A 26,587-nucleotide genomic window follows, 5' to 3' on the forward strand; every position below is an offset into this window, starting at 1 on the left:
TATCTAGACTGGACCTGGATAAGGCTGTGGATGCGGTGTGTCTAGACTGGACCTGGATAAGGCTGTGGATGCGGTGTGTCTAGACTGGACCTGGATAAGGCTGTGGATGCGGTGTGTCTAGACTGGACCTGGATAAGGCTGTGGATGCGGTGTGTCTAGACTGGACCTGGATAAGGCTGTGGATGCGGTGTGTCTAGACTGGACCTGGATAAGGCTGTGGATGCGGTGTATCTAGACTGGACCTGGATAAGGCTGTGGATGCGGTGTATCTAGACTGGACCTGGATAAGGCTGTGGATGCGGTGTGTCTAGACTGGACTTGGATAAGGCTGTGGATGCGGTGTATCTAGACTGGACCTGGGTAAGGCTGTGGATGCGGTGTGTCTAGACTGGACCTGGATAAGGCTGTGGATGCGGTGTGTCTAGACTGGACCTGGATAAGGCTGTGGATGCGGTGTGTCTAGACTGGACCTGGATAAGGCTGTGGATGCGGTGTGTCTAGACTGGACCTGGATAAGGCTGTGGATGCGGTGTGTCTAGACTGGACCTGGATAAGGCTGTGGATGCGGTGTGTCTAGACTGGACCTGGATAAGGCTGTGGATGCGGTGTGTCTAGACTGGACCTGGATAAGGCTGTGGATGCGGTGTATCTAGACTGGACCTGGGTAAGGCTGTGGATGCGGTGTATCTAGACTGGACCTGGATAAGGCTGTGGATGCGGTGTGTCTAGACTGGACCTGGATAAGGCTGTGGATGCGGTGTGTCTAGACTGGACCTGGATAAGGCTGTGGATGCGGTGTGTCTAGACTGGACCTGGGTAAGGCTGTGGATGCGGTGTATCTAGACTGGACCTGGGTAAGGCTGTGGATGCGGTGTATCTAGACTGGACCTGGGTAAGGCTGTGGATGCGGTGTATCTAGACTGGACCTGGATAAGGCTGTGGATGCGGTGTATCTAGACTGGACCTGGATAAGGCTGTGGATGCGGTGTATCTAGACTGGACCTGGGTAAGGCTGTGGATGCGGTGTATCTAGACTGGACCTGGATAAGGCTGTGGATGCGGTGTATCTAGACTGGACCTGGATAAGGCTGTGGATGCGGTGTATCTAGACTGGACCTGGATAAGGCTGTGGATGCGGTGTATCTAGACTGGACCTGGATAAGGCTGTGGATGCGGTGTATCTAGACTGGACCTGGATAAGGCTGTGGATGCGGTGTATCTAGACTGGACCTGGATAAGGCTGTGGATGCGGTGTATCTAGACTGGACCTGGATAAGGCTGTGGATGCGGTGTATCTAGACTGGACCTGGATAAGGCTGTGGATGCGGTGTATCTAGACTGGACCTGGATAAGGCTGTGGATGCGGTGTATCTAGACTGGACCTGGATAAGGCTGTGGATGCGGTGTATCTAGACTGGACCTGGATAAGGCTGTGGATGCGGTGTGTCTAGACTGGACCTGGATAAGGCTGTGGATGCGGTGTGTCTAGACTGGACCTGGATAAGGCTGTGGATGCGGTGTGTCTAGACTGGACCTGGATAAGGCTGTGGATGCGGTGTGTCTAGACTGGACCTGGATAAGGCTGTGGATGCGGTGTGTCTAGACTGGACCTGGATAAGGCTGTGGATGCGGTGTATCTAGACTGGACCTGGGTAAGGCTGTGGATGCGGTGTATCTAGACTGGACCTGGATAAGGCTGTGGATGCGGTGTGTCTAGACTGGACCTGGATAAGGCTGTGGATGCGGTGTGTCTAGACTGGACCTGGATAAGGCTGTGGATGCGGTGTGTCTAGACTGGACCTGGGTAAGGCTGTGGATGCGGTGTATCTAGACTGGACCTGGGTAAGGCTGTGGATGCGGTGTATCTAGACTGGACCTGGGTAAGGCTGTGGATGCGGTGTATCTAGACTGGACCTGGATAAGGCTGTGGATGCGGTGTATCTAGACTGGACCTGGATAAGGCTGTGGATGCGGTGTATCTAGACTGGACCTGGGTAAGGCTGTGGATGCGGTGTATCTAGACTGGACCTGGATAAGGCTGTGGATGCGGTGTATCTAGACTGGACCTGGATAAGGCTGTGGATGCGGTGTATCTAGACTGGACCTGGATAAGGCTGTGGATGCGGTGTATCTAGACTGGACCTGGATAAGGCTGTGGATGCGGTGTATCTAGACTGGACCTGGATAAGGCTGTGGATGCGGTGTATCTAGACTGGACCTGGATAAGGCTGTGGATGCGGTGTATCTAGACTGGACCTGGATAAGGCTGTGGATGCGGTGTATCTAGACTGGACCTGGATAAGGCTGTGGATGCGGTGTATCTAGACTGGACCTGGATAAGGCTGTGGATGCGGTGTATCTAGACTGGACCTGGATAAGGCTGTGGATGCGGTGTATCTAGACTGGACCTGGATAAGGCTGTGGATGCGGTGTATCTAGACTGGACCTGGATAAGGCTGTGGATGCGGTGTATCTAGACTGGACCTGGATAAGGCTGTGGATCGGTGTATCTAGACTAGACCTGGGTAAGGCTGTGGATGCGGTGTATCTAGACTGGACCTGGATAAGGCTGTGGATCGGTGTATCTAGACTGGACCTGGGTAAGGCTGTGGATGCGGTGTATCTAGACTGGACCTGGATAAGGCTGTGGATGCGGTGTGTTTAGACTGGACCTGGGTAAGGCTGTGGATGCGGTGTATCTAGACTGGACCTGGATAAGGCTGTGGATCGGTGTATCTAGACTGGACCTGGATAAGGCTGTGGATGCGGTGTATCTAGACTGGACCTGGGTAAGGCTGTGGATGCGGTGTATCTAGACTGGACCTGGATAAGGCTGAGGATGCGGTGTATCTAGACTGGACCTGGATAAGGCTGTGGATGCGGTGTATCTAGACTGGACCTGGGTAAGGCTGTGGATGCGGTGTATCTAGACTGGACCTGGATAAGGCTGTGGATGCGGTGTATCTAGACTGGACCTGGATAAGGCTGTGGATGCGGTGTATCTAGACTGGACCTGGATAAGGCTGTGGATGCGGTGTATCTAGACTGGACCTGGATAAGGCTGTGGATGCGGTGTATCTAGACTGGACCTGGATAAGGCTGTGGATGCGGTGTATCTAGACTGGACCTGGATAAGGCTGTGGATGCGGTGTATCTAGACTGGACCTGGATAAGGCTGTGGATGCGGTGTATCTAGACTGGACCTGGATAAGGCTGTGGATGCGGTGTATCTAGACTGGACCTGGATAAGGCTGTGGATGCGGTGTATCTAGACTGGACCTGGATAAGGCTGTGGATGCGGTGTATCTAGACTGGACCTGGATAAGGCTGTGGATGCGGTGTATCTAGACTGGACCTGGATAAGGCTGTGGATCGGTGTATCTAGACTAGACCTGGGTAAGGCTGTGGATGCGGTGTATCTAGACTGGACCTGGATAAGGCTGTGGATCGGTGTATCTAGACTGGACCTGGGTAAGGCTGTGGATGCGGTGTATCTAGACTGGACCTGGATAAGGCTGTGGATGCGGTGTGTTTAGACTGGACCTGGGTAAGGCTGTGGATGCGGTGTATCTAGACTGGACCTGGATAAGGCTGTGGATCGGTGTATCTAGACTGGACCTGGATAAGGCTGTGGATGCGGTGTATCTAGACTGGACCTGGGTAAGGCTGTGGATGCGGTGTATCTAGACTGGACCTGGATAAGGCTGAGGATGCGGTGTATCTAGACTGGACCTGGATAAGGCTGTGGATGCGGTGTATCTAGACTGGACCTGGATAAGGCTGTGGATGCGGTGTATCTAGACTGGACCTGGATAAGGCTGTGGATGCGGTGTATCTAGACGGGACCTGGATAAGGCTGTGGATCGGTGTATCTAGACTGGACCTGGGTAAGGCTGTGGATGCGGTGTATCTAGACTGGACCTGGATAAGGCTGTGGATGCGGTGTGTTTAGACTGGACCTGGGTAAGGCTGTGGATCGGTGTATCTAGACTGGACCTGGGTAAGGCTGTGGATGCGGTGTATCTAGACTGGACCTGGATAAGGCTGTGGATGCGGTGTATCTAGACTGGACCTGGATAAGGCTGTGGATGCGGTGTATCTAGACTGGACCTGGATAAGGCTGTGGATGCGGTGTATCTAGACTGGACCTGGATAAGGCTGTGGATCGGTGTATCTAGACTTTTCAAAGGCGCTTGATACTGTGCCACAAAAAAGGTTGGTATATAAAATGAAAATGCTGGGACTGGTTGAAAATATGTGTAATTGGGTCAACAACTGGCTCAGTGATAGAAAACAGAGGGTGGGTATTAATGGTACATAGTTAGAGTGGGTGACAGTTACCAGTGAGGTTCCACAGGGGGCAGTATTGGGACCTCTTCTTTTTAATATGTTTATTAATGACCTTGTAGAGGGTTTACAGAGTATAATTTCAGTATTTGTAGATGATGCTAAGCTCTGTAAAGTAATCATCACAGAGGAGGATAATGTGATACTACAGAGGGATTTGGGGAAGTTGAAGGTTTTGGCAAAGAAATGAAGTTTAATGTGGATAAATGTAAGGTTGTGCACTTGGGCCTGAAGAAACAGATTTTACAATTATGCATTAAATGGTAAAACACTGGGTAAAACTGGCACTGAAAAAGATTTGGGGATATTGGTGGACAGTACAATTACCTTTAGCAACCAGCACCAGGCAGCTTCTGCCAAGGCAAATAAAATCATGGGATGCATGAAAAGAGGCTTAGTTGCTCATGACAAGAACATAGTTTTGCCTCTATACAAATCACTAGTCAGACCACATATAGAATATTATGTACAATTTTGGGCACCTGTGTATAAGAAGGACATGGCTGAACTAGAATGGGTGTAAAGATGGGCGACCAAGGTAATTAAGGAATGTGCGGTTTGCTTTACCAAGAAAGGTGATTAAACTTCGGGTATTCAGTTTAGAAAAAGGCCGGCTTAGGGGCGATCTAATTACAACGTACAGATATATAACTGGACAGTACAGAGATCTTTCTAATGATCTTTTTACACCTAGGCCTGTAACAAGGACAAGGTGGCATCCTCTATGTGTACAGGAAGGAAGGTTTCACCATCATCAGAGACTGGGATTCTTTACTGTCAGAGCAGTGAGACTATGGAACTCTCTGCCACATGATGTTGTGATAGTTGATTCTTTTTACAAGTTCTAGAAGGGCCTGGATGCCTTTCTTGAAAAATATTATATTACAGGTTATGAGTACTAGATTCTGGAGAGGAGACGTTGAGTCAGGGAGCAATTTTTTACCCTTATGAGGCAATTGGCATCAACCTCATGGGGGTTTTGCCTTTCCTTTGGATTAACACGGTTGGATTATAGGTTGGACTTGATGGACCTTCTCAACTATATAAGTATGTTATTTGGGCACTGTATGAGGGTATCGTTTGGGCAGCATATGGTCCTGAGTATTTAGTCACTGGGACCATTGTTATATTTGATACTTCACGCAACGCTTTAGTAGTTGTACATTGTTTATATTTTACCTGTAGACTTTTTTTTTTTCTCCCTTTCCCTCCTACAAAGAAAAAAAAAAAAAGCAATTCTCCCCAGACCCGAATCGGCCACCTGTCTCTGAGGGTATGTTCACACGTCTTAACAAATTACGTCTGAAATTACGGAGCTGTTTACAGGCGAAAACAGCTCCTGAATTTCAGACGTTTTGACAAGTGCACGCGTTTTTCGCGGCGTCCATTACGGACGTAATTGGAGCTGGTTTTATATGGAGTCAATGAAAGACGGCTCCAATTACGTCCCAAGTGACATGCACTTCTTTGAGGCGGCCGTCTTTTTACAGCGGCGCGTAAAAAAAAAAAAAGCCTGTCTACACAGAACATCGCAAGAGCCATTGAATTCAATGGGCAGATGTTTGCCGACGGTTTGGAGCCGTTTTTTCGGGCGTAATTCCAGGCGAAAAACGCCAGAATTACGTCCGTAAATAGGGCGTGTGAACATACCCTGACGATTCACAGAAGCCACTTATTATTTGTAACCCATGTAGTAAAACATTAGCATTATCTATGGGACAATTTAATGGCGCACCTTTCTGCCCTCCTCCTTGTGTCTGCACAGGGCGCAGTTTAGGTTCTTGTTTGATCTCCTCCAGAATCTTTTCATGGAGACTTCTTTGTCTGAAGGGCAATGGGGGAAGAGTCCGTTTAGAGACCTGCAGTGGATAGAACGGGTCAGTTTACTTGGATCATGCTCCTCCACTCAATGGATCACTCAAGACAATCTGACTTACCGGCTTCAGAGGAGGGCGAGATCTGATGAAGTCCAGTATTAATTCATGTGCGTCCTTCTTGACCTTGGGAGGAATGTCTCCCCCGACCTATGAAACATTACATTTCTTGAATATCCATAGCGAATTCTTGTACTGCATTAGAACATCTATAGATCCCTTCAATCCTGCATTAATAGGGCCTGGTCGGCGCCAGAAACCAAATATTCCAGATGGTAAAAAAAAAAAAAAAGGAGGGAACATTAAAATGTTCAGCTGCTTTTTCGGCATAATAGACTTTTCAATTGTCTGCCATTACAGCTCCTATAAAAGCAACCACCCAGCTTTACCGGTCTCCTGAATGTCACTACTGTCGAGTTATGCTGGGATATTGGAGCAGAGGTATGGATTGCAGCTTTTAAAGTGTCACTATAAACTCATTTGCCCTCCCGATCTGACATAGGATGTGAAAAGACACCGGGAGCACGCGGGGCGGTACAGTTGCCAAGGCAGCTGTACGATGCCTGAAGAGTCTTGTGCAGGGGTCCTATTAATTACAATGGGACCTGAGCTCCGAATCCCATGCATAGATCTAGATTTTAACATGCTGCCTGCAGCCACCACTAGGGGGAGTTTACGAGCTTACTAATCGGCCTTGATCATATGGCGCTCAAAAAAAAGACATGTAAAACGTGTAAAGCGCTTTTTAAAATATTAGCATTTTTGGCACTTTTTGGTGCGTAATTAGTCACCTCTATTGACTATAAGAATTAGGCGCATTTGACGCGTTTTACGCACCAAGAATTGACCTGACGCTTCTTTTTTGACAAGAAGCGTTTTTTAAGCGTATGCACTACAAGCTTAAAGCATGCGTTTGACGCATTTTTTCGGCGCGGACAACTTGTCAAAAGCGTGTCAAATTTAGTCCGTGTGAACAAGGCCTTATTCATTGAACTCACTAATAAAACAGCGCAGTGAGCTCAAACTCCCCCTAGTGGTGGATACAGGTAGCCAACATGTTATTTTTTAAAACCTATGTCTATGCAGAGGGTTTGGAGCTCTGTATCAGTAAAACAATGCTCTGACCTCTATAAAGATATATTACGAAATTAATCAGCACAGAATTTTGGACCTAAAAATGACATGACGATATACTAACTAGTCCTGTATACAGTTCGATTTTTTTGTGACAAATGCAAGGTTGTGTTGGGCTAATCCTGTGATCCAAATGTTGTAGTGTAGTCCTGTATTAATTAGGCAAATTTGTGAAAGCTGGGTGACAGCTTCTATAATGTAATCTTGACAATATATGGGGCGAGGGGTTTATAACGACTTGTGTATTACAACAAGGAATAACTTGTACATTCGCTTGCTTGACACTACGCACCATGACCTTGCGCAATTTGTAGTTTCGTGCCCTGATGTCCTGCATAAGCATCTCGAATGGAGTGAGTTGGTACTCGGTGGGTAAAGAGTTAAACGTCTTCTCCCGGACATTCTTCAGCTGTACCCCATGTCGCAGATCTCTCATCAGCTGCACCCACAAACGTGCCTGTAGAGCGCAAGACACCAAGTGTGAGGTGCACAGCACACAGTAAAACGCGCACATGACACATCAAATACTGCGCAACACCCAGCGCAGAACAGAGAGCGACACACACAGTGAACGTAGCATTGCGGAACACACAACGATTGCAAGACATGGTGATATACATTATAGACGACGGCAGACATGCAGGTCCAGGAGCACTCACATCAGGCACAGCGATTAACACAGGTGCCTCTCACTACACCTCAGGGAATAACACAGGTGCCTCTCACTACACCTCAGGGAATAACACAGGTGCCTCTCACTACACCTCAGGGAATAACACATCCAGCTGATCTCATGTGCAGGGAGCTTCCAATTCTGACCATGGGGTTGGGTGTTCGCAAATGTAAAGGGCCAAAGCGCCAGTCAATCTGTCATTTTATGGTCCGGACAGCAGGGAGGCCTTCTCTCATGGCATCCCTGCCCGTTTTTGGCATTAGTTTGCCTCCATATAGCCGTGTTACCTCCCCATCAAGGATCTGTCGATTAATTGCCAGTAACAGAAGCAGATTCCATCTAAAGTAGGGAAACCTGTTCCTTTGAATCTTTCAACGCAAGGATCCATTCAGACATTGCGGTTGAGGAGCAGTTAGAACTACATTTAAAAAAGCACCCGAAAATTGCATGTTTTTTTTTTTACCACGATTTTGTGCGGTTTTCGATGCTGTTGTGGTTTTTATGGAAAATTGCATCAAATCGTGGTAAAAATGTATGCAGAATGGACCCTAGAGTATAATCACACAGTGCAGTTTGGGTGCAGTTTTTGAAGCCACAACCAGAAGTGGACTAAAAATCAAGAGGGGAAGTAGAATCTTTTTCTATATACTTCCCCTCCCTTTATAATCCACTCCTAGTTGTGGCTTCAAAAACTGCATAAAAACCCCCACCAAAACTGCACTATGCGAAAAAGCCCTTGGGTATATTCACATAATGCAGTTTTTGAACCCACAACTAGAAGTGGATTTAAAAAAAGATAAGTAAAACACTTTCTAAATGTTTTTCTCCCTATAGGGCCCATTCAGACATTGAGGTGCGGTTAACCACATTGAAAAACCGAATCCGAAAACCGCATGTGTTCTTACTGCGATTTGGTGTATTTTTCTAGGCGGTTGCGTCTTTTTGCGGTTTAACTGCACCTCAACCCCAACATCTGAATGGACCATTAATACTGGTTGTGGCTTCAAAAAATCAATCAAAACTGCACTGTGTCAAAAAGGCCTAATTCAGATGAACGTGGTATACGTCCGTGTGATGGCTGTTAAAACAACGTCCATCACATGGACGCATGTATTTCAATGGGGCCGTTCACACGACTGTTGTTTCAATGGACCATGTGAAGGGTCCATTGAAAAATAGAACATGTCCTATTTGCTTCTGTTTACACGGATCCCTCAATAGATTTAAGTCTACGGGGATCTGTGAAAACGGGACCCGTACGGGGGCAACTAGGACGTGAAAAACTGCCATTTTTTACGTCCGAGTTTCCCGACATTTGTCTGAATTCGGCCTAAGGCCTATAAATAATGTGCAGTATTCGGGTCCATTCAGATGGATTCTCTACATCGTTGTTAGGGTATGTTCACACGGCGGGGGTCCGTAACGGCTGAAATTACGGGGATGTTTCAGCCTGAAAACATCCCCGTAATTTCAGCCGTACCGGCATGTGCAGGCGCTTGAACGCCGCGTCAATTACGGCCGTAATTAGCGCTGCTATTCATTGGAGTCAATGAATAGCGGCTCCAATTACGGCCAAAGAAGTGACAGGTCACTTCTTTGACGCGGGCGTCTAGTTACGCGCCGTCATTTGACAGCGGCGCGTAAATATACGCCTCGTGTGAACAGACAAACGTCTGCCCATTGCTTTCAATGGGCAGATGTTTGTCAGCGCTATTGAGGCGCTATTTTCAGACGTAATTCGGGGCCAAAACGCCCGAATTACGTCCGTAAATAGGCCGTGTGAACATACCCTTAGGCTGGGTTCACACGACCTATTTTCAGACGTAAACGAGGCGTATTATGCCTCGTTTTACGTCTGAAAATAGGGCTACAATACGTCGGCAAACATCTGCCCATTCATTTGAATGGGTTTGCCGACGTATTGTGCAGACGACCTGTAATTTACACGTCGTCGTTTGACAGCTGTCAAACGACGACGCGTAAATTGACTGCCTCGGCAAAGAAGTGCAGGACACTTCTATACATTATATGCGGGACACTTCTATACATTATATGCAGGACACTTCTATACATTATATGCAGGGCACTTCTTTGCCACGTAATTTGAGCTGTTCTTCATTGAACTCAATGAAGCACAGCTCAAGATTTACGAGCGTCTCAGACACCTCGTAAATTACGAGGAGGAGCATTTACGTGTGAAACGAGGCAGCTGTTAACAGTCTGTCTTTTCACACGTAAATGCCTCTCATCGTGTGAACATACCCTAATACCCCATGTGTTGTAACATGCCTTCATTTTCCTTCTCACAGATTAGGTATGACCCCATAGCAGTCTACAGGCCCCGTATTACACAGCACAACATGGATCTGTATGGATGTATTCACACTTTGAGGTCATATAGCGTTTTTTTAATGAAAATTTTACATAACTGCTGAGATTTTGCACAAGAAAATAAAACGCAATTTGACGGCACCTCAATATGACCACATGCATGAGGCCTTCCAGCTCTATGAGCATCCTACACCTGTTCACATTCCTAATCTTGTCCACTGGGGGCAGTATTCTGGTAGTTAGGCTACAATCACACAAGCTGCACCACGACAGCACTGCAGAAACTGGGGCACAAAGTGCATGTTAGGCCAAGTCCACATGTAGCGAAAATGCTGTGGGTTACAGAACCAGCCGCGTGGATGAGATTTTAACAAATCTCCTCTAACTGCTACAGAATGTTTCCATGCAGAAATTGACTTGCGGTGCGGATTTTAAAATCTGCAGCATGTCCATTTTCTTTGAATGCAGAGAGGTGAAATCCGCCGCAAAATCCACATGTCGCACGCCATTCCTTCTTACCCAGTCTGTGTTCTGCAGGTTCACAAGTCCGTCTGGCTCTGCTTCCTCCACCTTCATCTTTATCAGAATCTAGAAAATCAAAACCAAGGTGTTATCCAGAATGCTGTGGGCAGAAGGATCAGCTAAAGGTCATATCGGACTTCACCTCTCACCTCTTTGGCCTCTCGTATTTTATGGAGAAAAGCTTGAAGTTCTACAGTCTCTGCAAACAGCGCTCTACACACAGCCTGGTAGTGGACTGGCGCCTCCTGGCGCTCCGGCAGATGGGATGCACAGAAACGCAGAACTGCTGCCAAACTCCGTACCACCTTTGGAGGACCTTCTTCATCTTCATCCTCGGTTCCTTCATAGCCCTCGTCTGTCATGACCCCCTCTGAGTCGCTGGCGGCCATGAGGTCAATGAGCTGCTCCAATTGAGGACTGAGCTCTCGCTCCTCACTCTCATCCAGCCCCCAGTCCAGCGCCCGGTATATGGTAAAGCCCAGACATTGCACCATCTGCAGAGGTAGGCAGAAGACATAACAGAAGTGAACATGCAATCCAGATAAAAGTGTAATTCCACTTATATAAAAATAATACAATACTTTGCCACTTTCCTGCCCAAGTCCTCCCGTCTCCATGTTCTTTTGCTCTCCAGCTTCAACGACCTCTTGTATTGGTGACCACACTGTCCATGTAATAGACTCAATAGCTGTGGTCACCATAGTTGTCCTGTACAACAGTCATAGCTGGGCTTTCCTTCACCTGGGACAAAGATTCAGTATGTTGCCCTGTATCTATATATTATTCCCAAGTATGAGTGGCCTGTTGGAGTCCACTGTGGCACACAGGGCACGTGCCCCACTATTCCCCCTAGCACTGCCCATGATATAACCTGATCTGATCATTTTATTGGTTGTGACCAAGCGATCCAGAAAAGGGTTAAAAGAAAGGAACAAAGCAGATACTGTCATGGGGCTGTTTGGTCTGTTGGCAGATGTGTAAAAGTGGAAGTACCCTTTACTCTGACCCTATAGAGACGCTCATAATCATAATCCAGACAAGATCCATGACTGTCAGTGGGGGGTAAAGTCATTCATTGCCGCTCTACTTTACACATCTACCATGGCCTACTTCTTATATATTGCGCTGATTGATCTCCAGAAATAACATCAAGGTTTTTTTCCATTGTAGAAGATTTACTATCTTCTTCCTTAAATAATAAAAACCGTACATATTCAAGTCCTTGAGTCGTCCTCCTCTGTCAATACGATGGACAAAACTGATACAGTGTTTTATGTCTAGAGCAGGGTCTGAGGGGGCGGTACATGACACAAGAATAGCTCCGCCCCTTCATTCCCTGTATTGCGCAAAACACAGGGTATCCGTTTTACCCCGAATGTTCCTTTTAAACGATCCATTCAGTTGTGTCTCGGTTACATCTGTTTCTGGAAAAGAAACCCAGCACATGAGGTCAGTAGAGTAATGTGATCATTGTGGGTGACCACTAACTACAACCCTTAGGCTATGTTCACACAGAGTTTTTTGCAGGCGGAATTTCTGCCTCAAAATTCTGTTTGGCAGTTTGAGGCAGATTTTCCTCTCCCTGTACGCCGATTTTCGCCCGCGGGCATAAAACGCAGGGAAATACGCTTTCTCTGCCTCTCATTGAAGTCAATGGGAGGTCAGAGGCGTAAACGCCTGAAGATAGAGCATGTCCCTTCTTTCTCCCGCGAGACGGTTTTACCGCTCGCGGGAAAAAGACGCCTCTGCCTCCCATTGGAATCAATGGGAGGCATTTTCGGGCCATTTTTGACAAGTTTTGCGGCGCGGTTTCCGCGTCAATAAACTCGTCAAAAAACTCTGTGTGAACATAGCCTTAGAGAGGTTGTCGCCCAGGTTCGTGAAGGATAATTCTACCCAGTTATGCATCAATTTGGGAAAGTGAGATGTATCATGTCATACACTTGTAGGACTCAGAGTCTACTAGAGCTAGAATGGTGGCCATATTGTTCGTCACATTTGTTTTTGCTTCCTTTTTGGGCTAGGGATAACTGGTGACATTCGATCCTGTAAAATGACTGTGATACAGACTCCATGTTTCCTTTTGGGAAGCCAAGTAACAGGTGTCCTTGTGGCCATTGCAAAAATCTATCCTGGTCATTGAGGTGGTGTTGTGGTACCGCTATGTTACCACATTTCGCGGGCAACCAAATGTCACCATGTGGCCTTACCCTTCAGGGGAAATGCTCTTTAACTAGGGCCACATCATTAAAATCAATGCAAAGTGTGTCTTCCTCTATGAAATTGCGATATGGGCATGCTGAGACTTCTGGTTCAGCTGATGTGTTTTTTTAACCTAAGACATAAAATACAAAAGAATATCATGTGTACTGTGGTGTGATTCGAAAATAGGGCACGGCTGGCTGTGAATTAGAGAATATCCTAACCACAATGCAATTATCCTATTATAATTCCAATACTCATTAAAACCTTCTCTTAATAAACGTGGCATTAAAATGCTCACACTCGCAGGAAATAAAGACGTTTCTTGTAATAGAGGGAAGCTTGAACCTTAGGAAATGGGAGGTCGGGAAGTGCTGTAGGGTAGGCCTCGTCCATGCACAACAGTCTCATAGTGATCTACTGTCCGTCCCGTGGGATATCTCCAAAGATCCTGGATTCCCCCTTTTATGCAGTGACTTTCACCGCTCATATCTCTACATCATTAGTCGGACATCTTGGAAAGCTGGGTGACTGCCTGTAAGGGAGATGTAACGTCACCCAGCTTTCCCAGAAGCAGATATCGCTCAGAAACAACCGAACTTTAAACAATTTGACAGAAAAGGATGACTCTAGGACAATTATTTACTGGGTTTTGTTGTTTTTTTACATGTCTTAGCACAATTCCCACACTTGGCCAAGCACGTTACCTGATAGTTCTTACCTGTGTCTCTGTGAGAGATGAAAGGGCGGTACTCCCAGTAGTCCCTGGAGATAGAAGACTTATTATTAGGTGTGAGATTATTACACATGACCTATTTCACATGAGACTCTTTAGGGATCTTCATATAGGACCACTGGCGTGTGAACAATTCTGATGCCTGATCATTAATAAATCTACACTGGGTTGGAGCGGCACTCAAGATGCAATGAAATGGTTAATCCCTGGGCTAATAACAACAGGGTGTGTGCCCAGGTGATCGCTGCAGGTTAGGTGACAGGACGCTCCGACACCTTCTCTGAAGTCATTGTTTGCATTGTGCTCAGCGTCCAACACAACAAATTCCAAGAGACTAAGCTCAGCAGACCACGAGATCTTCACCCTTGTCAGGACTGGATAGAAAATTAATTTATATCATAATGGGCAGAGTCAAACCCTGAAGCTCTTGGGTCTCACTGTTCAAATCTGTGCCAGCCGCCCCCGATCATCTGCAATGATCACACTGCATAGGATGATGGATAATATATATATAAATGTAATTTGTAATATCGCTCAACGTCTAATAATCCTGATATGCCATCATGCCTCTGTGCTGCCCATTTATAGCACCTGTATTATCTCTTGCCGCACAGGAACCTTTGTACCCCCCCCCCCTCCGGTAATGGGGCTCTGGAGCAACTGCAACCTCTGGACCCCCTATAGCTACAGTATGCCACTGAGGATGAGGATTAGTAATGGTACAACATTATCACCCCACAAAAACCTGCACGTATTTATATGAATCTTTGGTTGCTGTTTTGCCACAGCTATGAATAGAAGGGGCATCCGCTATTGGGGCAAGACCACATGTAAATGCCATTAACACGCCGTGTGAACATACCCTTTAAGTAATTGCTGCTGCTTTCGTCCACAGCATGTCAGAAGATTGGATTTTTCATTTAAAGGGGATGTCTCACTAAGATAATCACCTTTAAAATGTCCTATTAGGACATATGGATGTTATAGATGGAGGAGAGGTCCCCGGCTCAGGATCACTTTCTATTCGGTAAAGCTGAGAGTGACTAACAGATTTGGTCCGTTCATGGATTATATGGACAGCCACTTATTTGAATGGATGGCATGTAACACTACATTTTCCCTATAGTCTAAGGGAAATGAGCAGTCGACGGAAACTTCCTCCAGCAAAATCAGCCATTTCCCGGCGGTAATGCGGGGGTTTAAAGGAGTTTTCCCACCATAGGAAATGATGGCATATTGCTAGGATATGCCATTACTTACTAATCTATGGGGATCTGACTGCAGGGATCCCCACTGAGCCTGAGAATTAAAGGGCTACAGCACTAGTTAATCACTGCCGTCCCTGAACAGCGAAGCTCCTGGCCACCCTCTGTGTATGGAACAACAGCAGAGCCCCAGTTCTTCACAGCTGATAAAAGGGAGAGGCGCTGTACTGAAGAAATTCTGAAGGGACCCCCACTGATTATAATGTTATTGCTTATCCAAGCGATGGGAATACCCCTTTAAGAAACTTTTTTTTTTTTTTTTACAAAAATACATCTACATAAAATAATTTTCAACCTTTGTTGGATTTTGAGTCGCCTTGAAACCGGATCCAACTGACCACAAAAATATTTTCTTTTTATATTAATAGATTAACCTCCTCTGCTATCAAATTGTTAAATATTCAGTCCTTTTCTTAGTTAAACCAATATGGCCACCATCACAGCTCCTACAGACATTGTCTCTCCCAGAGAGTCCTGAATGGTAGTCTCCCTCGTTATCCCATGTATTGCTGCATAGATAGACAGATTTGTCATTCAGGATCCTAGGAAAGCTGGGCATGTGATGGTGATTATATTGGTTGCCACACAAGTCTTCTGCATAAAACAACACTTTGTACATACATTATGCTCGCGTCTTGTTTGTTTCAAAATCCATTTAAATACACCATGTAAAGTCAAACATCCTACACAAACAAGACAATGCTGCCAGATACTCCTGCTGACAGAGCATCAATTATACTTGTGTGCTCAGTGTCAAGAGGTTACTGCAAAAGCCTCCCTCACCCAAAACACCATCCTTCCCTCACATATAGATTTTCTTCACTAGCTTAGCTGAGTCCTATAAGATCATGTACTATAATAAAAATATTCCCTAAAGGCTGGAATCAGAATGAGTGGTCTCATATACACCCCGTCCCGATCATGTCCATGTCAGACATTTTTTGGGGGATCTTTGAGTGGAAGAGCTACTTGAGAAAATGCCTTGGGTATCTCATCTAAGAAGTGTCCTCCTATGTGCCGAAGCACCTACTCTACAACTCAAATGAATCTATAATACAGAAACTTATAGCCACCTTTTATATGGGCACTCTCAACATCAGCCATCAACTATGCCACCTGTCTACACATCTATAGTCTACAGAGGTTCACATTAGACATTCTCCATGGACGAAAATGGACCAGAACCAAAATTACTAAATCTGATTGGTGAAGGGAAATCATCTGGGAACCCTACAGTTCTGAGAGCAAAAATGTCCTAGAGTCCACCATCAATGGAGAAGTGACTTTACATGCAAACTAGCTCACCATTGACAGGGTTGGCAGGCGGGACTATTTTAACCAGGTTATGGGGACAAGAGTTTGTTGCTGGGAAGGCAAAATGTGGGACGCTATATCCTGCCTTTCTATTGACTAAATTGGGAGACCTTTTAGTGGCCATAATTGCAACCACTAATTCAACGTTATTATGGCTCCTGTAAGAGTAAAAGGGCTCGTCCAGGTGTCTCTGTGCCAGTTATATCAATAGCCCAGCGTGAAACCATCAATTTGTACCAGAAAAAACCCAGTCAAGGACCTTGGTCAAGAAGTGCCTCATGTTGTCATACAAGCCCTAGGAATAGGTGACCATGTATAGGCTCTTTTAGTGTAAACTGAAGTGGATGCTTAACAATGTATTGTAAACCAGGAAAGGGACCATGGCAGATACTCCCCCTATCTCGGCTTCTTGAACCTCATGGATATTCGGGCTCACTGAAGTAGAGTTATAGCCTTTCTATCCATTTTATAGAAGACCTGTCACCTCTCCTAACATGTCTGGTTTATTAAATACTTGTATTGCCCATAAAATACTTTCTTACTGTTCCTCTGTAATGCCTCCTACAAGTTACATGTATAAATTGACAACTGGGGGTTACCAGATGGGGGTGTGTCACTACACATTCTGACAATGTCCAATCAGAGCTGACCGACTGAAACTGTGTAGGGACACGCCCATTTGACAAGGTGAATGGTAACACCCAGCTGTCTAATTAATTCGTAAAGTTCTAGAAGTGAATAACAGAGGACCGACAAAACTAAAAGTTCTAAGAAAAGATGTTCCAGAATTGTTTTTATGGGGGATAGAAGTATTTACTAAAACAGACATGTCCGGAGAGGTGACGGGTCCTCTTTGAGCCCATTTCACATACAGCTGTCTATATAAATGAGGAATTCTGTGCTATACAGCTACCTGGAATATGCAATGATAAATCCACTGCTTTCAGCTGCATGTCACTTATCTATTCAATGTACCGCGTCTTCTGTATGAGTAATGTTGATATTGTGATAATCTATAGTAATGTATTGTTGTGACACATGAGTAATGTCAGAGCTATGATACTCCCGTGTTTGCACTCCTATAGTCATTCAGCCATTTATAATATGAGCGAGTGACGGATACGGAACCACCTAAAGTAAACATCTCTATTGCTATATTCAGTTCCTCATCCAGCCAGTTTCATTCATATAGGATGTGGGGTGCCAAGATAAAAATAAGGCGCCTTTCAGGTTCTGCTTGACACCACCACACTCCTAACCACGCGGGGCAATAGGCCCTGATGCCCCCATACCACTTTCATGACCCGAGTACAATCTCTTGCTTGTTGGATAACATTGTAGCATCTGTGCAGGTTCTCAGCACCCATTAAAATGAGGATAAGGGCAACCCCTCCCTCCAGGGGCCCCATGATTGTCTCATGGGCTTTATCTATGGTATGTACATTCATTGTAGAACTTGTTGCCCTACAGAACATCATATAAGATGGCAGCTGAGATTGGAAATAATTAGCCACCTCGACCATTATATATCAAAGATCTGCCCTTGACATGACCGGAATTGAGAGAATCGGCTGCATGGACCCCATTGTTCAGAGCAGCGGCGGTGGGAAGTTCCAGCTCATGGATCCACTTATGAGCTCAGAATATATGGAGAACCCCAAGTATCGTAGTAAATATTAATACTGTATCCTACTTATCAAGAGCACTGCAATCTTTATTATTATATCCACAAGGAAATCTGCTCAACTAATTTCCCAGCGGTCGGACAAGTTCGGGCAGCTCATTAAATGAACAAAGAGTCAAAACAAAACACATTAAGAGCAATTACACAGACCTAGAGAGCAAAATAGTGACACGTGCGGCGAACATGGGATCCGGTGTTATGCATGACCGTTCTCCATAGGCATCCCGGCATGAATAATCATGTATTACCTGTGTAATTGTTTACTTATGATGAGCTATATTTACCTCGTACTTATAATCTACAGAGAGGCATTATGGGTCACGCACTAGGTACGGTTATAAATGTATGATTAAATAATGTCATTTTGGACTAGATCTGGGTGGAAATGGTTATGAAGAATCCTTTTATGAATCAAATTGACCGTTCCATCACATACCATGTTACGGAGGTATTATCCACTAGAACCGGTGCCTACGTGGAAAAACGGAGCGCCTACGACAAAATTTATTCATACAAGGATACAATCTTATCAATGGTATCAAAAGGAGCTGCTGTCATCTGACAGCCGTCCCCTACATAGTGTTCAAAAGGAGAAAACACATGCGGGAGGGTGGCAGAATAATCAAAAAGGCCTCATCCTGGGTATGTCTCCTCTCTTAAGTTCATTTTATCCTCATATCCCATAATCCTCTATGTAACTGCTATGGGGCCCAGAATCTACAGGGGCCAACCTCTACTCAGAGATAAGATTTAGTTAGTGATTACTGTGAATCATTGAAAGAGCTCTAGAAAAGGGACTCTTTGCTCCTCTGATGAAGGCATTCTTTAATGCATAATTATACATTTTGCAATAACGATAAATAAGATAATTATGTATTGCCGTTTCCATTTTCTGTTTTCTATTGCGCCACTCGTGGGTATGTCCATGACATTTTCTGTTTGCAGAGAACCCCGTGCCTACAATTATTAGAAGTTATGATGCAGTATGTTGCAGCAAGACAATACAGCTTCTTGCAGCTCCGCTCAGGACAATGAATGGAGCCATGCTTTGTCAGCTTCCTCTGGAGGTTGAGTGTTTTTTATCCTAGTGCCTATAATCGCTGTATATAACACTGAATTTTTTGTTCACAGTGATCCAACACAGTAGATATTTCCGCTTTTTAAACGTGGGTGAAGAATGGTATGTATTCTACAGCTAACCAACTTGTGCAGAACTAATAGTCTCCGAATGCTGTGCCAGTCAGGGGCTACTAAGGTATGCCAGGACTTGTCATTCTCTGACCACATATTTGCCCTACTATGCTAAAGAGTTACTGTACTATGTACAAGATCATTTCAAAAAAGATAGAAAAATCATATTTTTTTTGTTTTTTTTTGTTAGGGAAGACATTAGCACTGTGTCTTCTGCATTTTCCACGCAAGCTAGTAATTTTATTGTTTTTACTATTGAACCATATGTAGGTAAATGCAGGGAAGACACACACAGTGTCTCTCTTGCATCACTCATGGCTGCCATTGATAAATGGACTACCTAGTATTTCATAGAAATTTACTAATGGGCAAGCAATGATTTAGCATCAGAGTATGTGGTGTTCAGTTTTGCTTATTTAATGACCTGATTGGTTCACTGGCGCTTTATTGAAATATTACTGTGACGATCCAACCAGGCCAACTTCGTGTACAATCTGTCATTATACCGCCATCGAACATAAATGTTCTCCAAGCATGGAAACTTTCCAGGAGGATATTAATGTACAGACAGGAATAAATTAACGATATGGCCACTGTATGAAAATGACTTAGGACCCCCAGGGCTATGTGCCCCAGAAATGTATATCATATTTATGTATATATGTGGCCTGATAAATCCACGTTTATAACTGTATTCAGCTCCTGTTTCATTGGAGAAGCCAAGACAGAAGTTACGTTTAGTACTTTGCAAACTCAGCACTTCAACGTGTGAGTCAGTAAAAAATTTACAAATCCTGCTGAGTGGAAATTATCCTGTTATTATCTCCTTATTATAGTTCACCTGGGAAGGAAATGATGCAGAACGTTGTGCATCCATCATGTATATTGAACATCAGAAATGCTGCGTTCTGGATAATATGATAGAAATTCCGCACTTTTCATTTAAAAAGTCGAAATAAAGTTTTATGTGATAGAATTTCTTAAACCATGGGCTACGATCTTGTTTACATGGATACAGGGACATAATGAGACCCAAGGACGTATCTGCCCATGAAATCAAAAACATATTTCCATTTGGGTCCCAAATAAAGTAAATTATTAAAGGGGTTAAATTTCATAAATAGTCTCTTTTCCCCATGAAAAAAGTCTTCTATGTGTAATGAGTATGTTACCTACTCCTAGACTAATATGAATTGAGTGTCCAGTCTTTGCAGCAACCAAGTGAACTAACTATGAGTAAAGCGGCTCTCTCTCCCCTCTCCCAGCAAGAAGTCTCAGCACCACGAAGTAGCTGAGTTCTATAAGCTCAATGAAAAAAAAACATTTGACTCTCTGTCTATCAAGGTGAGAATATGTATTTAGGTAATGCTTCCCACACAAGCTTTGACATATGCTAAGCACTTCTTTTTTATGACGATGGCATTAGTATACATAGAGGAGAGTTGGGACCATACCAAAATAATGGTGCCTTCCTGATATTGTTTCATTGCGACCACCAGGGATGCTTCTATTTTATACATGGCCCTTCAAGGGATATCTGACAGTTCTGATCTCCACTTGATATCCGTTTTATGCCCACTAGTTCACACAACCAGATGTTTAAACATAATTTGCACCGTTCCATATTTAGTGATCCTGGGCAGGACATTACCATTACAACTGGGCAGTAAATTCAATAGAAGAGGTTGTATCATCATGACTTTTTCATAGCTGTGAGTCCGGCTCCAGAAACTCTTGTTGAACAGCTGAGATTTCTGGGGGAAGTTGCAGCTATCGGATTGCATGCTGCCCAACCAAGTAATAGGGGGGCCTCCCCTATGACCTCTGAATGCCCTAATGGGGCATAAAGAACGGGTTGTCTTATTGATGCTACCTATTTTACTTGAAGACATGATGGTGAGCTGTACTTTTTTTTTTTTTTTTTTTTTTAAATCAGTTCAAGTTTATTCAACAAATAATAACCGCACTACAGGTCATCATACATTTGTAAATTCAAGCGAGTTATTACATCAGGGACCCATCATGTATTTCCAATGTAAGAAATACAACCGTACCAAACTCCCCCCCTGCAAACCCTCAGCCTTCCATATGTCAAATGCTTTCAATAGGTTATCACTTGCTACTGGCTATTCCAGTTCATCCCCTCTCCTATTCCTATCATAGGTATACCATATTCATACATTAAAAATATAATAGCCGTACAAGATTTCCCACTCCATACCCACTGTTGCCAGTCCCCCACTAGTCTCTGTATACCATCTCCGCCCATGCAGAGAAGCTGCATTGCCTAGTACCAAAGTATTACCCTCCTGATCTTCAGTGCCTACATCGGGCTTTCTTTCCAGTTTACTCTTAAAGAAACAAGCAAGTTGTCAGGAGTTCCGCTGATGCCAACCCAGAGTGGGTCAATCCACCTAGCCCATTGTTTCTCGAATTTCTTAGTAGCCCCCCTCTTTGAGTATATTTTATGCTCCATCAAAACCTTGTAATTTATTGTAGCAATGATTTCCTGCATTGAAGGCGGTCCTGGATCTAGCCAATGTTTGGCTATACCCTTACTGACTTGGTACAACATTTTGGAAATGGCCAAACATTCCAGCCTTTCCCCCTCCAAATCTCTGACATATCCCAGAAGAATCACTATTGGTTCTATTGGAATCCGCACCTCATACACTCGCCTCACTAAGTCTGACATCTCCCCCCATAGGTTCCCCAGAGCCCCGCAGGAACATAACATGTGAAAAATGTCCGCCTTTTCCTCCGGACACTTGGTATCTGTTCTAACCCCCATGCATTTCAGAACCCAGGGGGTCCTATATACCCTGTGTATCAAAAAGAGTTGAGATCTCCTTAGCGCCACATTAATGGGCAGAACACTTGGTGACGCTATTATTTCCCCCCAGTAGTCTCTGGGAATAGGCCCAACATCTCTTTCCCATTTGGCTTTAACAGGCGCCATAAGATCTCCCAGATGTTCAGACAACAGCCTACGATATACCAAAGAAATCAACCCCTACGATGTAGCTGCTTTCGCAGTATATTCCAGCACTCCCAATGCATGTATTGTCAGGTCCACCCTGGTAGCTTGTGTCTGTAAGGCCCCATGCACACGAACGTGCTTTTGCGGCCGCAATTCCCCCGAAAATCCACGGGAGAATTGCGGCCCCATTCATTTCTATGGGGCCATGCACACGATCGTAGTTTTTACAGTCCATGCATGGCCCGGGAGCCCGCACCGCAGAAAGAACGGACATGTCTTATTACGGCCGTCTCCTGTGGTCCGGGCTCATTGAAAATAATGGCCGCGGCCATGTGCATGGCCCGCGATTTGTGGGCGGCTTACGGCTGACAGTCCGCTGCCGGCCGACCCGGAAATCACGGCCGTGCACGTGGCTACGGTCGTGTGCATGAGGCCTAAGGCCTGACGGATCTGTAGATACTGATAAAACATATGTGGATCCAACTGAAACCCTCCTTAGTTGCTGGAAGTATTTGAGGGTGTCCTCCTCATACAACTGACTCAGCCTTATAATGCCCTTTTGTTCCCAACCCCTCATTCCCTCCAATTGGTACAATTCCCACATATATGGGTTCCTCCAAAGTGGAGTATACTTATTACATGCCCCTATCCCCAATAATTGCTTACATTGCCACCACACTTTATGCATGAGAAGTAATGTCGGTTTATTGCTCGCTAACCTCTTGTATGTGTGTGCTTCCAGTCCTGCCAGTGGATTATCCCCTCCCCCAAATATGATAAAATGTGTGCACTGGACCCCCATTTGTCCTCATGTTCCCACCCCCAAAAATGCTGGCACTGAGCAGCCAGGTAATACACCCACGCATTGGGCAGAGCTAGGCCCCCCTCATCCTTAGGCAATTGCAGCTTGTCCAGATTTACTCTAGGTGCTCCCTTTTTCCACAAAAGATCCCGAAAAAGGTTGTGCAGCCTCTTAAACCAGTATTTGGGGATCCATATGGGGGAGTTATGAATGGCGTATAGCACCTGAGGCATGAGGATCATTTTCATCAAATTAGTTCTGCTCAAAGCTGAAAGTGGGAGCTTATTCCAAGCCTCCACTTTGGCCTTTATCTTTGACAACATTGGTATAATATTAAGGGACATGTAATCCGTCACTCGTGCCGTTACCATAACCCCCACGTACTTAAATTCTGTGACCACTGGTATCGGGACACCATCATTGCCATTCGGGATAGCAACCGGATCTATTAACATCATAGCAGATTTCGACCAGTTTATCGTTAATCCTGAATACTTCCCAAAGCGTTTAATAAGGTCCGTAACTATCGGCAGGGTGTGCTCGGTATCTGATATAAACAGCATATCTTCTGCATATAATGCTATGCGTTCCTCCACCGCCCCATATCTCAAAGCCTGTATGTGAGCATGTTGGCGGACTGCACATGCCAGCGGCTCCACTGCTAGAGCGAATAATAACGGCGATCGGGGACAGCCCTGACGCGACCCCCTAGCCAACGAGAACCGGTCGGAGAATGCACCGTTCGCCCGTATCCTTGCAGTTGGGGCCACATACAACAGCTGAATCCACTTTACGTAATTCGGACCGAAACCTATGCTTTCCGGGACTGACCACAGATATCCAACGATAGAATAGCTCTACCTATAGGGTTATCTGGGGTCACCTGTAAGTTCAGAAACAGTCGTCTCAGGTTCACCGCCTTCGATTTGTGAGCTGTACTTTTAACATGAAGTTCTAATATGATTATATTTTATATTTTAGTACCCATTTCCACATCATTCTAAAATCCGGATCATGGATTACAAACAACATTATACAAAACCTATAACTATAAATGTATTTATGATCTGACGGAATGGAGGATGTAACATTTGTGGATTTATACTTCTGGAGCTCGTTGACATAGACGCCTCGTACCCTATGTATTGTATGTCTATGTAAACCCTATGTCTTCAACACAAAATATTTCCATATAGATTACTTATACCCTCATATGTCAGTCATCCACTACAGTTGCTATAGGGCCCTTGGTAAGAAGGGCCCCAGCACCCACATCATGGGCATTAGGAAACCTTGTAACATTAGAAAACAATTGAGAAAGTACTGGTCCAAAAATCAATCTCCCCTTCAAAGAAGGGGGCTAGAAGTGCCTGTCCCTCCTGTCCTACAATCTACAGGTGTGGTGGAAGTAACCAGCTCCAGGATGGGGCACCATTTTGATTCTTACTGTTTCACACAGAGTTTTTTGCCGCGGAAACAGCCAAAATCGCCTCCTATTGATTTTAATGGGAGGCGGAGGTCGGAAAAAAGCTCGTGGGACAAAGAATTTTGAGGCAGATCTAGTGTGAACAGGGCCTTATGCCTTTTTTTTGCCTTTCTGTTTTTCGTGTCTTTTCTACTTAGAAATCCTATTTCCAGGATGCTTTAGCGCGGGGCTTGGTGCGTGCCGAGGGCTTTGGCCTGTTTCCAAGTTATGTTTTCAACAACAGAAAGAAAAATGTATTCCGGAAATGTAAAGGTTGAAGCGTCTGTATTCTGCCGCGTAATAGACGTGCACTAGGGTGTAAAGGTTATTCTGAGGACTGGTATGTCAGTAATCCACAGTATTTGTAGAGACACGACCCGTCTGATGTCAATGCTGCTGGTAAAGACTTGGTCCAGTGTTGTGGTATTTGGGAGCCACCCGCAGTAATAGACGGGGTCTCCCTGAGATATCACCTATCCATCTCTACCTGTAGAGCAGCAGTCATTCAACCGTGAAACTACAACACCCAGCATGCCCTTGACTGCCATTTATTAAGGCTGGGTTCACACATGCGGAACTAGTGCACTTCATCGCGACTAAAAACCGTATGTTTTGCTGATTGACAATTTTTTTTTTTTCCTTTTTAAAAAAGCAGTTCTGGGAAATGTTCCTATGGAAATTGCATCATTGGTTTTTGCAGGCGTTTTTTATGCCATGTCTCTTGACTTCATTAGCAGGGTTGCCAACCTCCTCTTCAAATCTTTCTGGACAACTGAACCAAAAATCACGGACGACCCAATATTTTTATGGACATAAACACCACCACGTTTTAAAGACCGCGCCCCTCACATCACGCCCTGAACATAATGCACTTGAATCACAAAGCCAATTATGTCATTTACTCCAAACAGTAAGAAGATGTGACTACTCACCCACCGGACGCCACAATGGTATCCGAGCGGTGTGACCTTCCCACACACTTTATTACTCTATAGCTATATTTCTGAACGATCTTCACATACATTCATGTAATAGATGACTACAATATATATAAATCAATAATAAACCATGTTCACACAGAACTTTATAGTCTATATCTCCATCTGCTCCTAATCCTGTGCGGCCGGTATACTGTAACTACCATATTACACACATCATAGAAATGAAATTACGAGCCGCAGGAGAGCAAAATGTCAGAGCAGTGTCCGTCCGCACACATAGACATTACATACACCAACAGAGAGAGTGTAGACCCCCTCCTGTCACTTGTCCCCTCCTGTCACTTGTCCCCTCCTGTCACTTGTCCCCTCCTGTCACTTGTCCCCTCCTGTCACTTGTCCCTTTTGGTTCCCGCCATCCCTATAGCTTTACTCCCAGGGGAGTAGCTAAAGGCTCATGGACCCCGGTGCAAAAGTTCAGCTTGGGCCCACGTCACAACTTATCTTCATGGCCGACAGCCGATGCCCTCCTGTAACTTTCAGCGGCATCGCTGGGTCTCTAAGGCTTCGTTCACACCTGCGTCAGGGCTCCGGAGGTTCATGGGTTCCATCAGGGGAACCCATGAACGGAATCCAAACGGAAACCAACAAACTGCTGATTTAACCGAACGCTTCAAAGAAAGAGGATATAGTAACAGACAGATTAAGAGAGGTAACAAACTAGCCAAAAATGCGGCAAGAGCGACTCTACTGTGCCCCAATATTAAGAAACAACATGGATTGGCGCAAGATAATCAAGTACGACTAATAACGCACAGTGGGAGGAAATGATGGATATATTTGGGAAACATCTGGAATGTTCTCCTCACAGACCCGGTACTGAAGAAATATCTTTCCCCAAATCCACAGGTGACGTCAAGGAGGCCAAAAATTTGAAATATTTGTAAGTACATAGTCATTACATTCCTCCCAAAATTAGAATGTTTGACTCCTGAAGTCCAACATAGTGATGCTGCCCATGTAGAGACTGCCAGCGATGAGGGAATATAGAACGTGCTTTAGAATTTGTGAAAGCAACGGGTGATAAAAATTTTAGGCAATATTCACACAGGGCGGATACACTGCGTAA

At 45.0% G+C, this 26,587-nt stretch overlaps 1 protein-coding gene and 1 long non-coding RNA gene across 3 annotated transcripts in view; one reads left to right on the plus strand and one right to left on the minus strand.

Annotated features, from left to right (window-relative positions):
* LOC142661225 (uncharacterized) overlaps positions 1–19,331 on the plus strand; it is a 97,043-nt gene extending 77,712 nt beyond the window's left edge. Inside the window, exon 4 of the long non-coding RNA XR_012850678.1 lies at positions 19,214–19,331. This is a non-coding gene — a long non-coding RNA (uncharacterized LOC142661225). The remainder of the gene's footprint in view (positions 1–19,213) is intronic.
* The window catches only part of SPIRE2 (spire type actin nucleation factor 2), a 37,593-nt gene that overhangs the window by 7,594 nt on the left and 3,412 nt on the right, over positions 1–26,587 (minus strand). For both annotated transcript variants that reach the window (XM_075838570.1, XM_075838569.1), the window contains exons 2-7: positions 13,805–13,848; positions 11,031–11,375; positions 10,879–10,947; positions 7,648–7,812; positions 6,285–6,371; positions 6,083–6,206 (exon numbers count right to left, since the gene is read on the minus strand). In XM_075838570.1, coding sequence (XP_075694685.1) covers positions 6,083–6,206; positions 6,285–6,371; positions 7,648–7,812; positions 10,879–10,947; positions 11,031–11,375; positions 13,805–13,848 — 834 coding nt within the window. The remainder of the gene's footprint in view (positions 1–6,082; positions 6,207–6,284; positions 6,372–7,647; positions 7,813–10,878; positions 10,948–11,030; positions 11,376–13,804; positions 13,849–26,587) is intronic.

The sequence above is a fragment of the Rhinoderma darwinii genome, chromosome 9 (assembly GCF_050947455.1).
Source record: "Rhinoderma darwinii isolate aRhiDar2 chromosome 9, aRhiDar2.hap1, whole genome shotgun sequence".
NCBI lineage: Eukaryota > Metazoa > Chordata > Amphibia > Anura > Rhinodermatidae > Rhinoderma > Rhinoderma darwinii.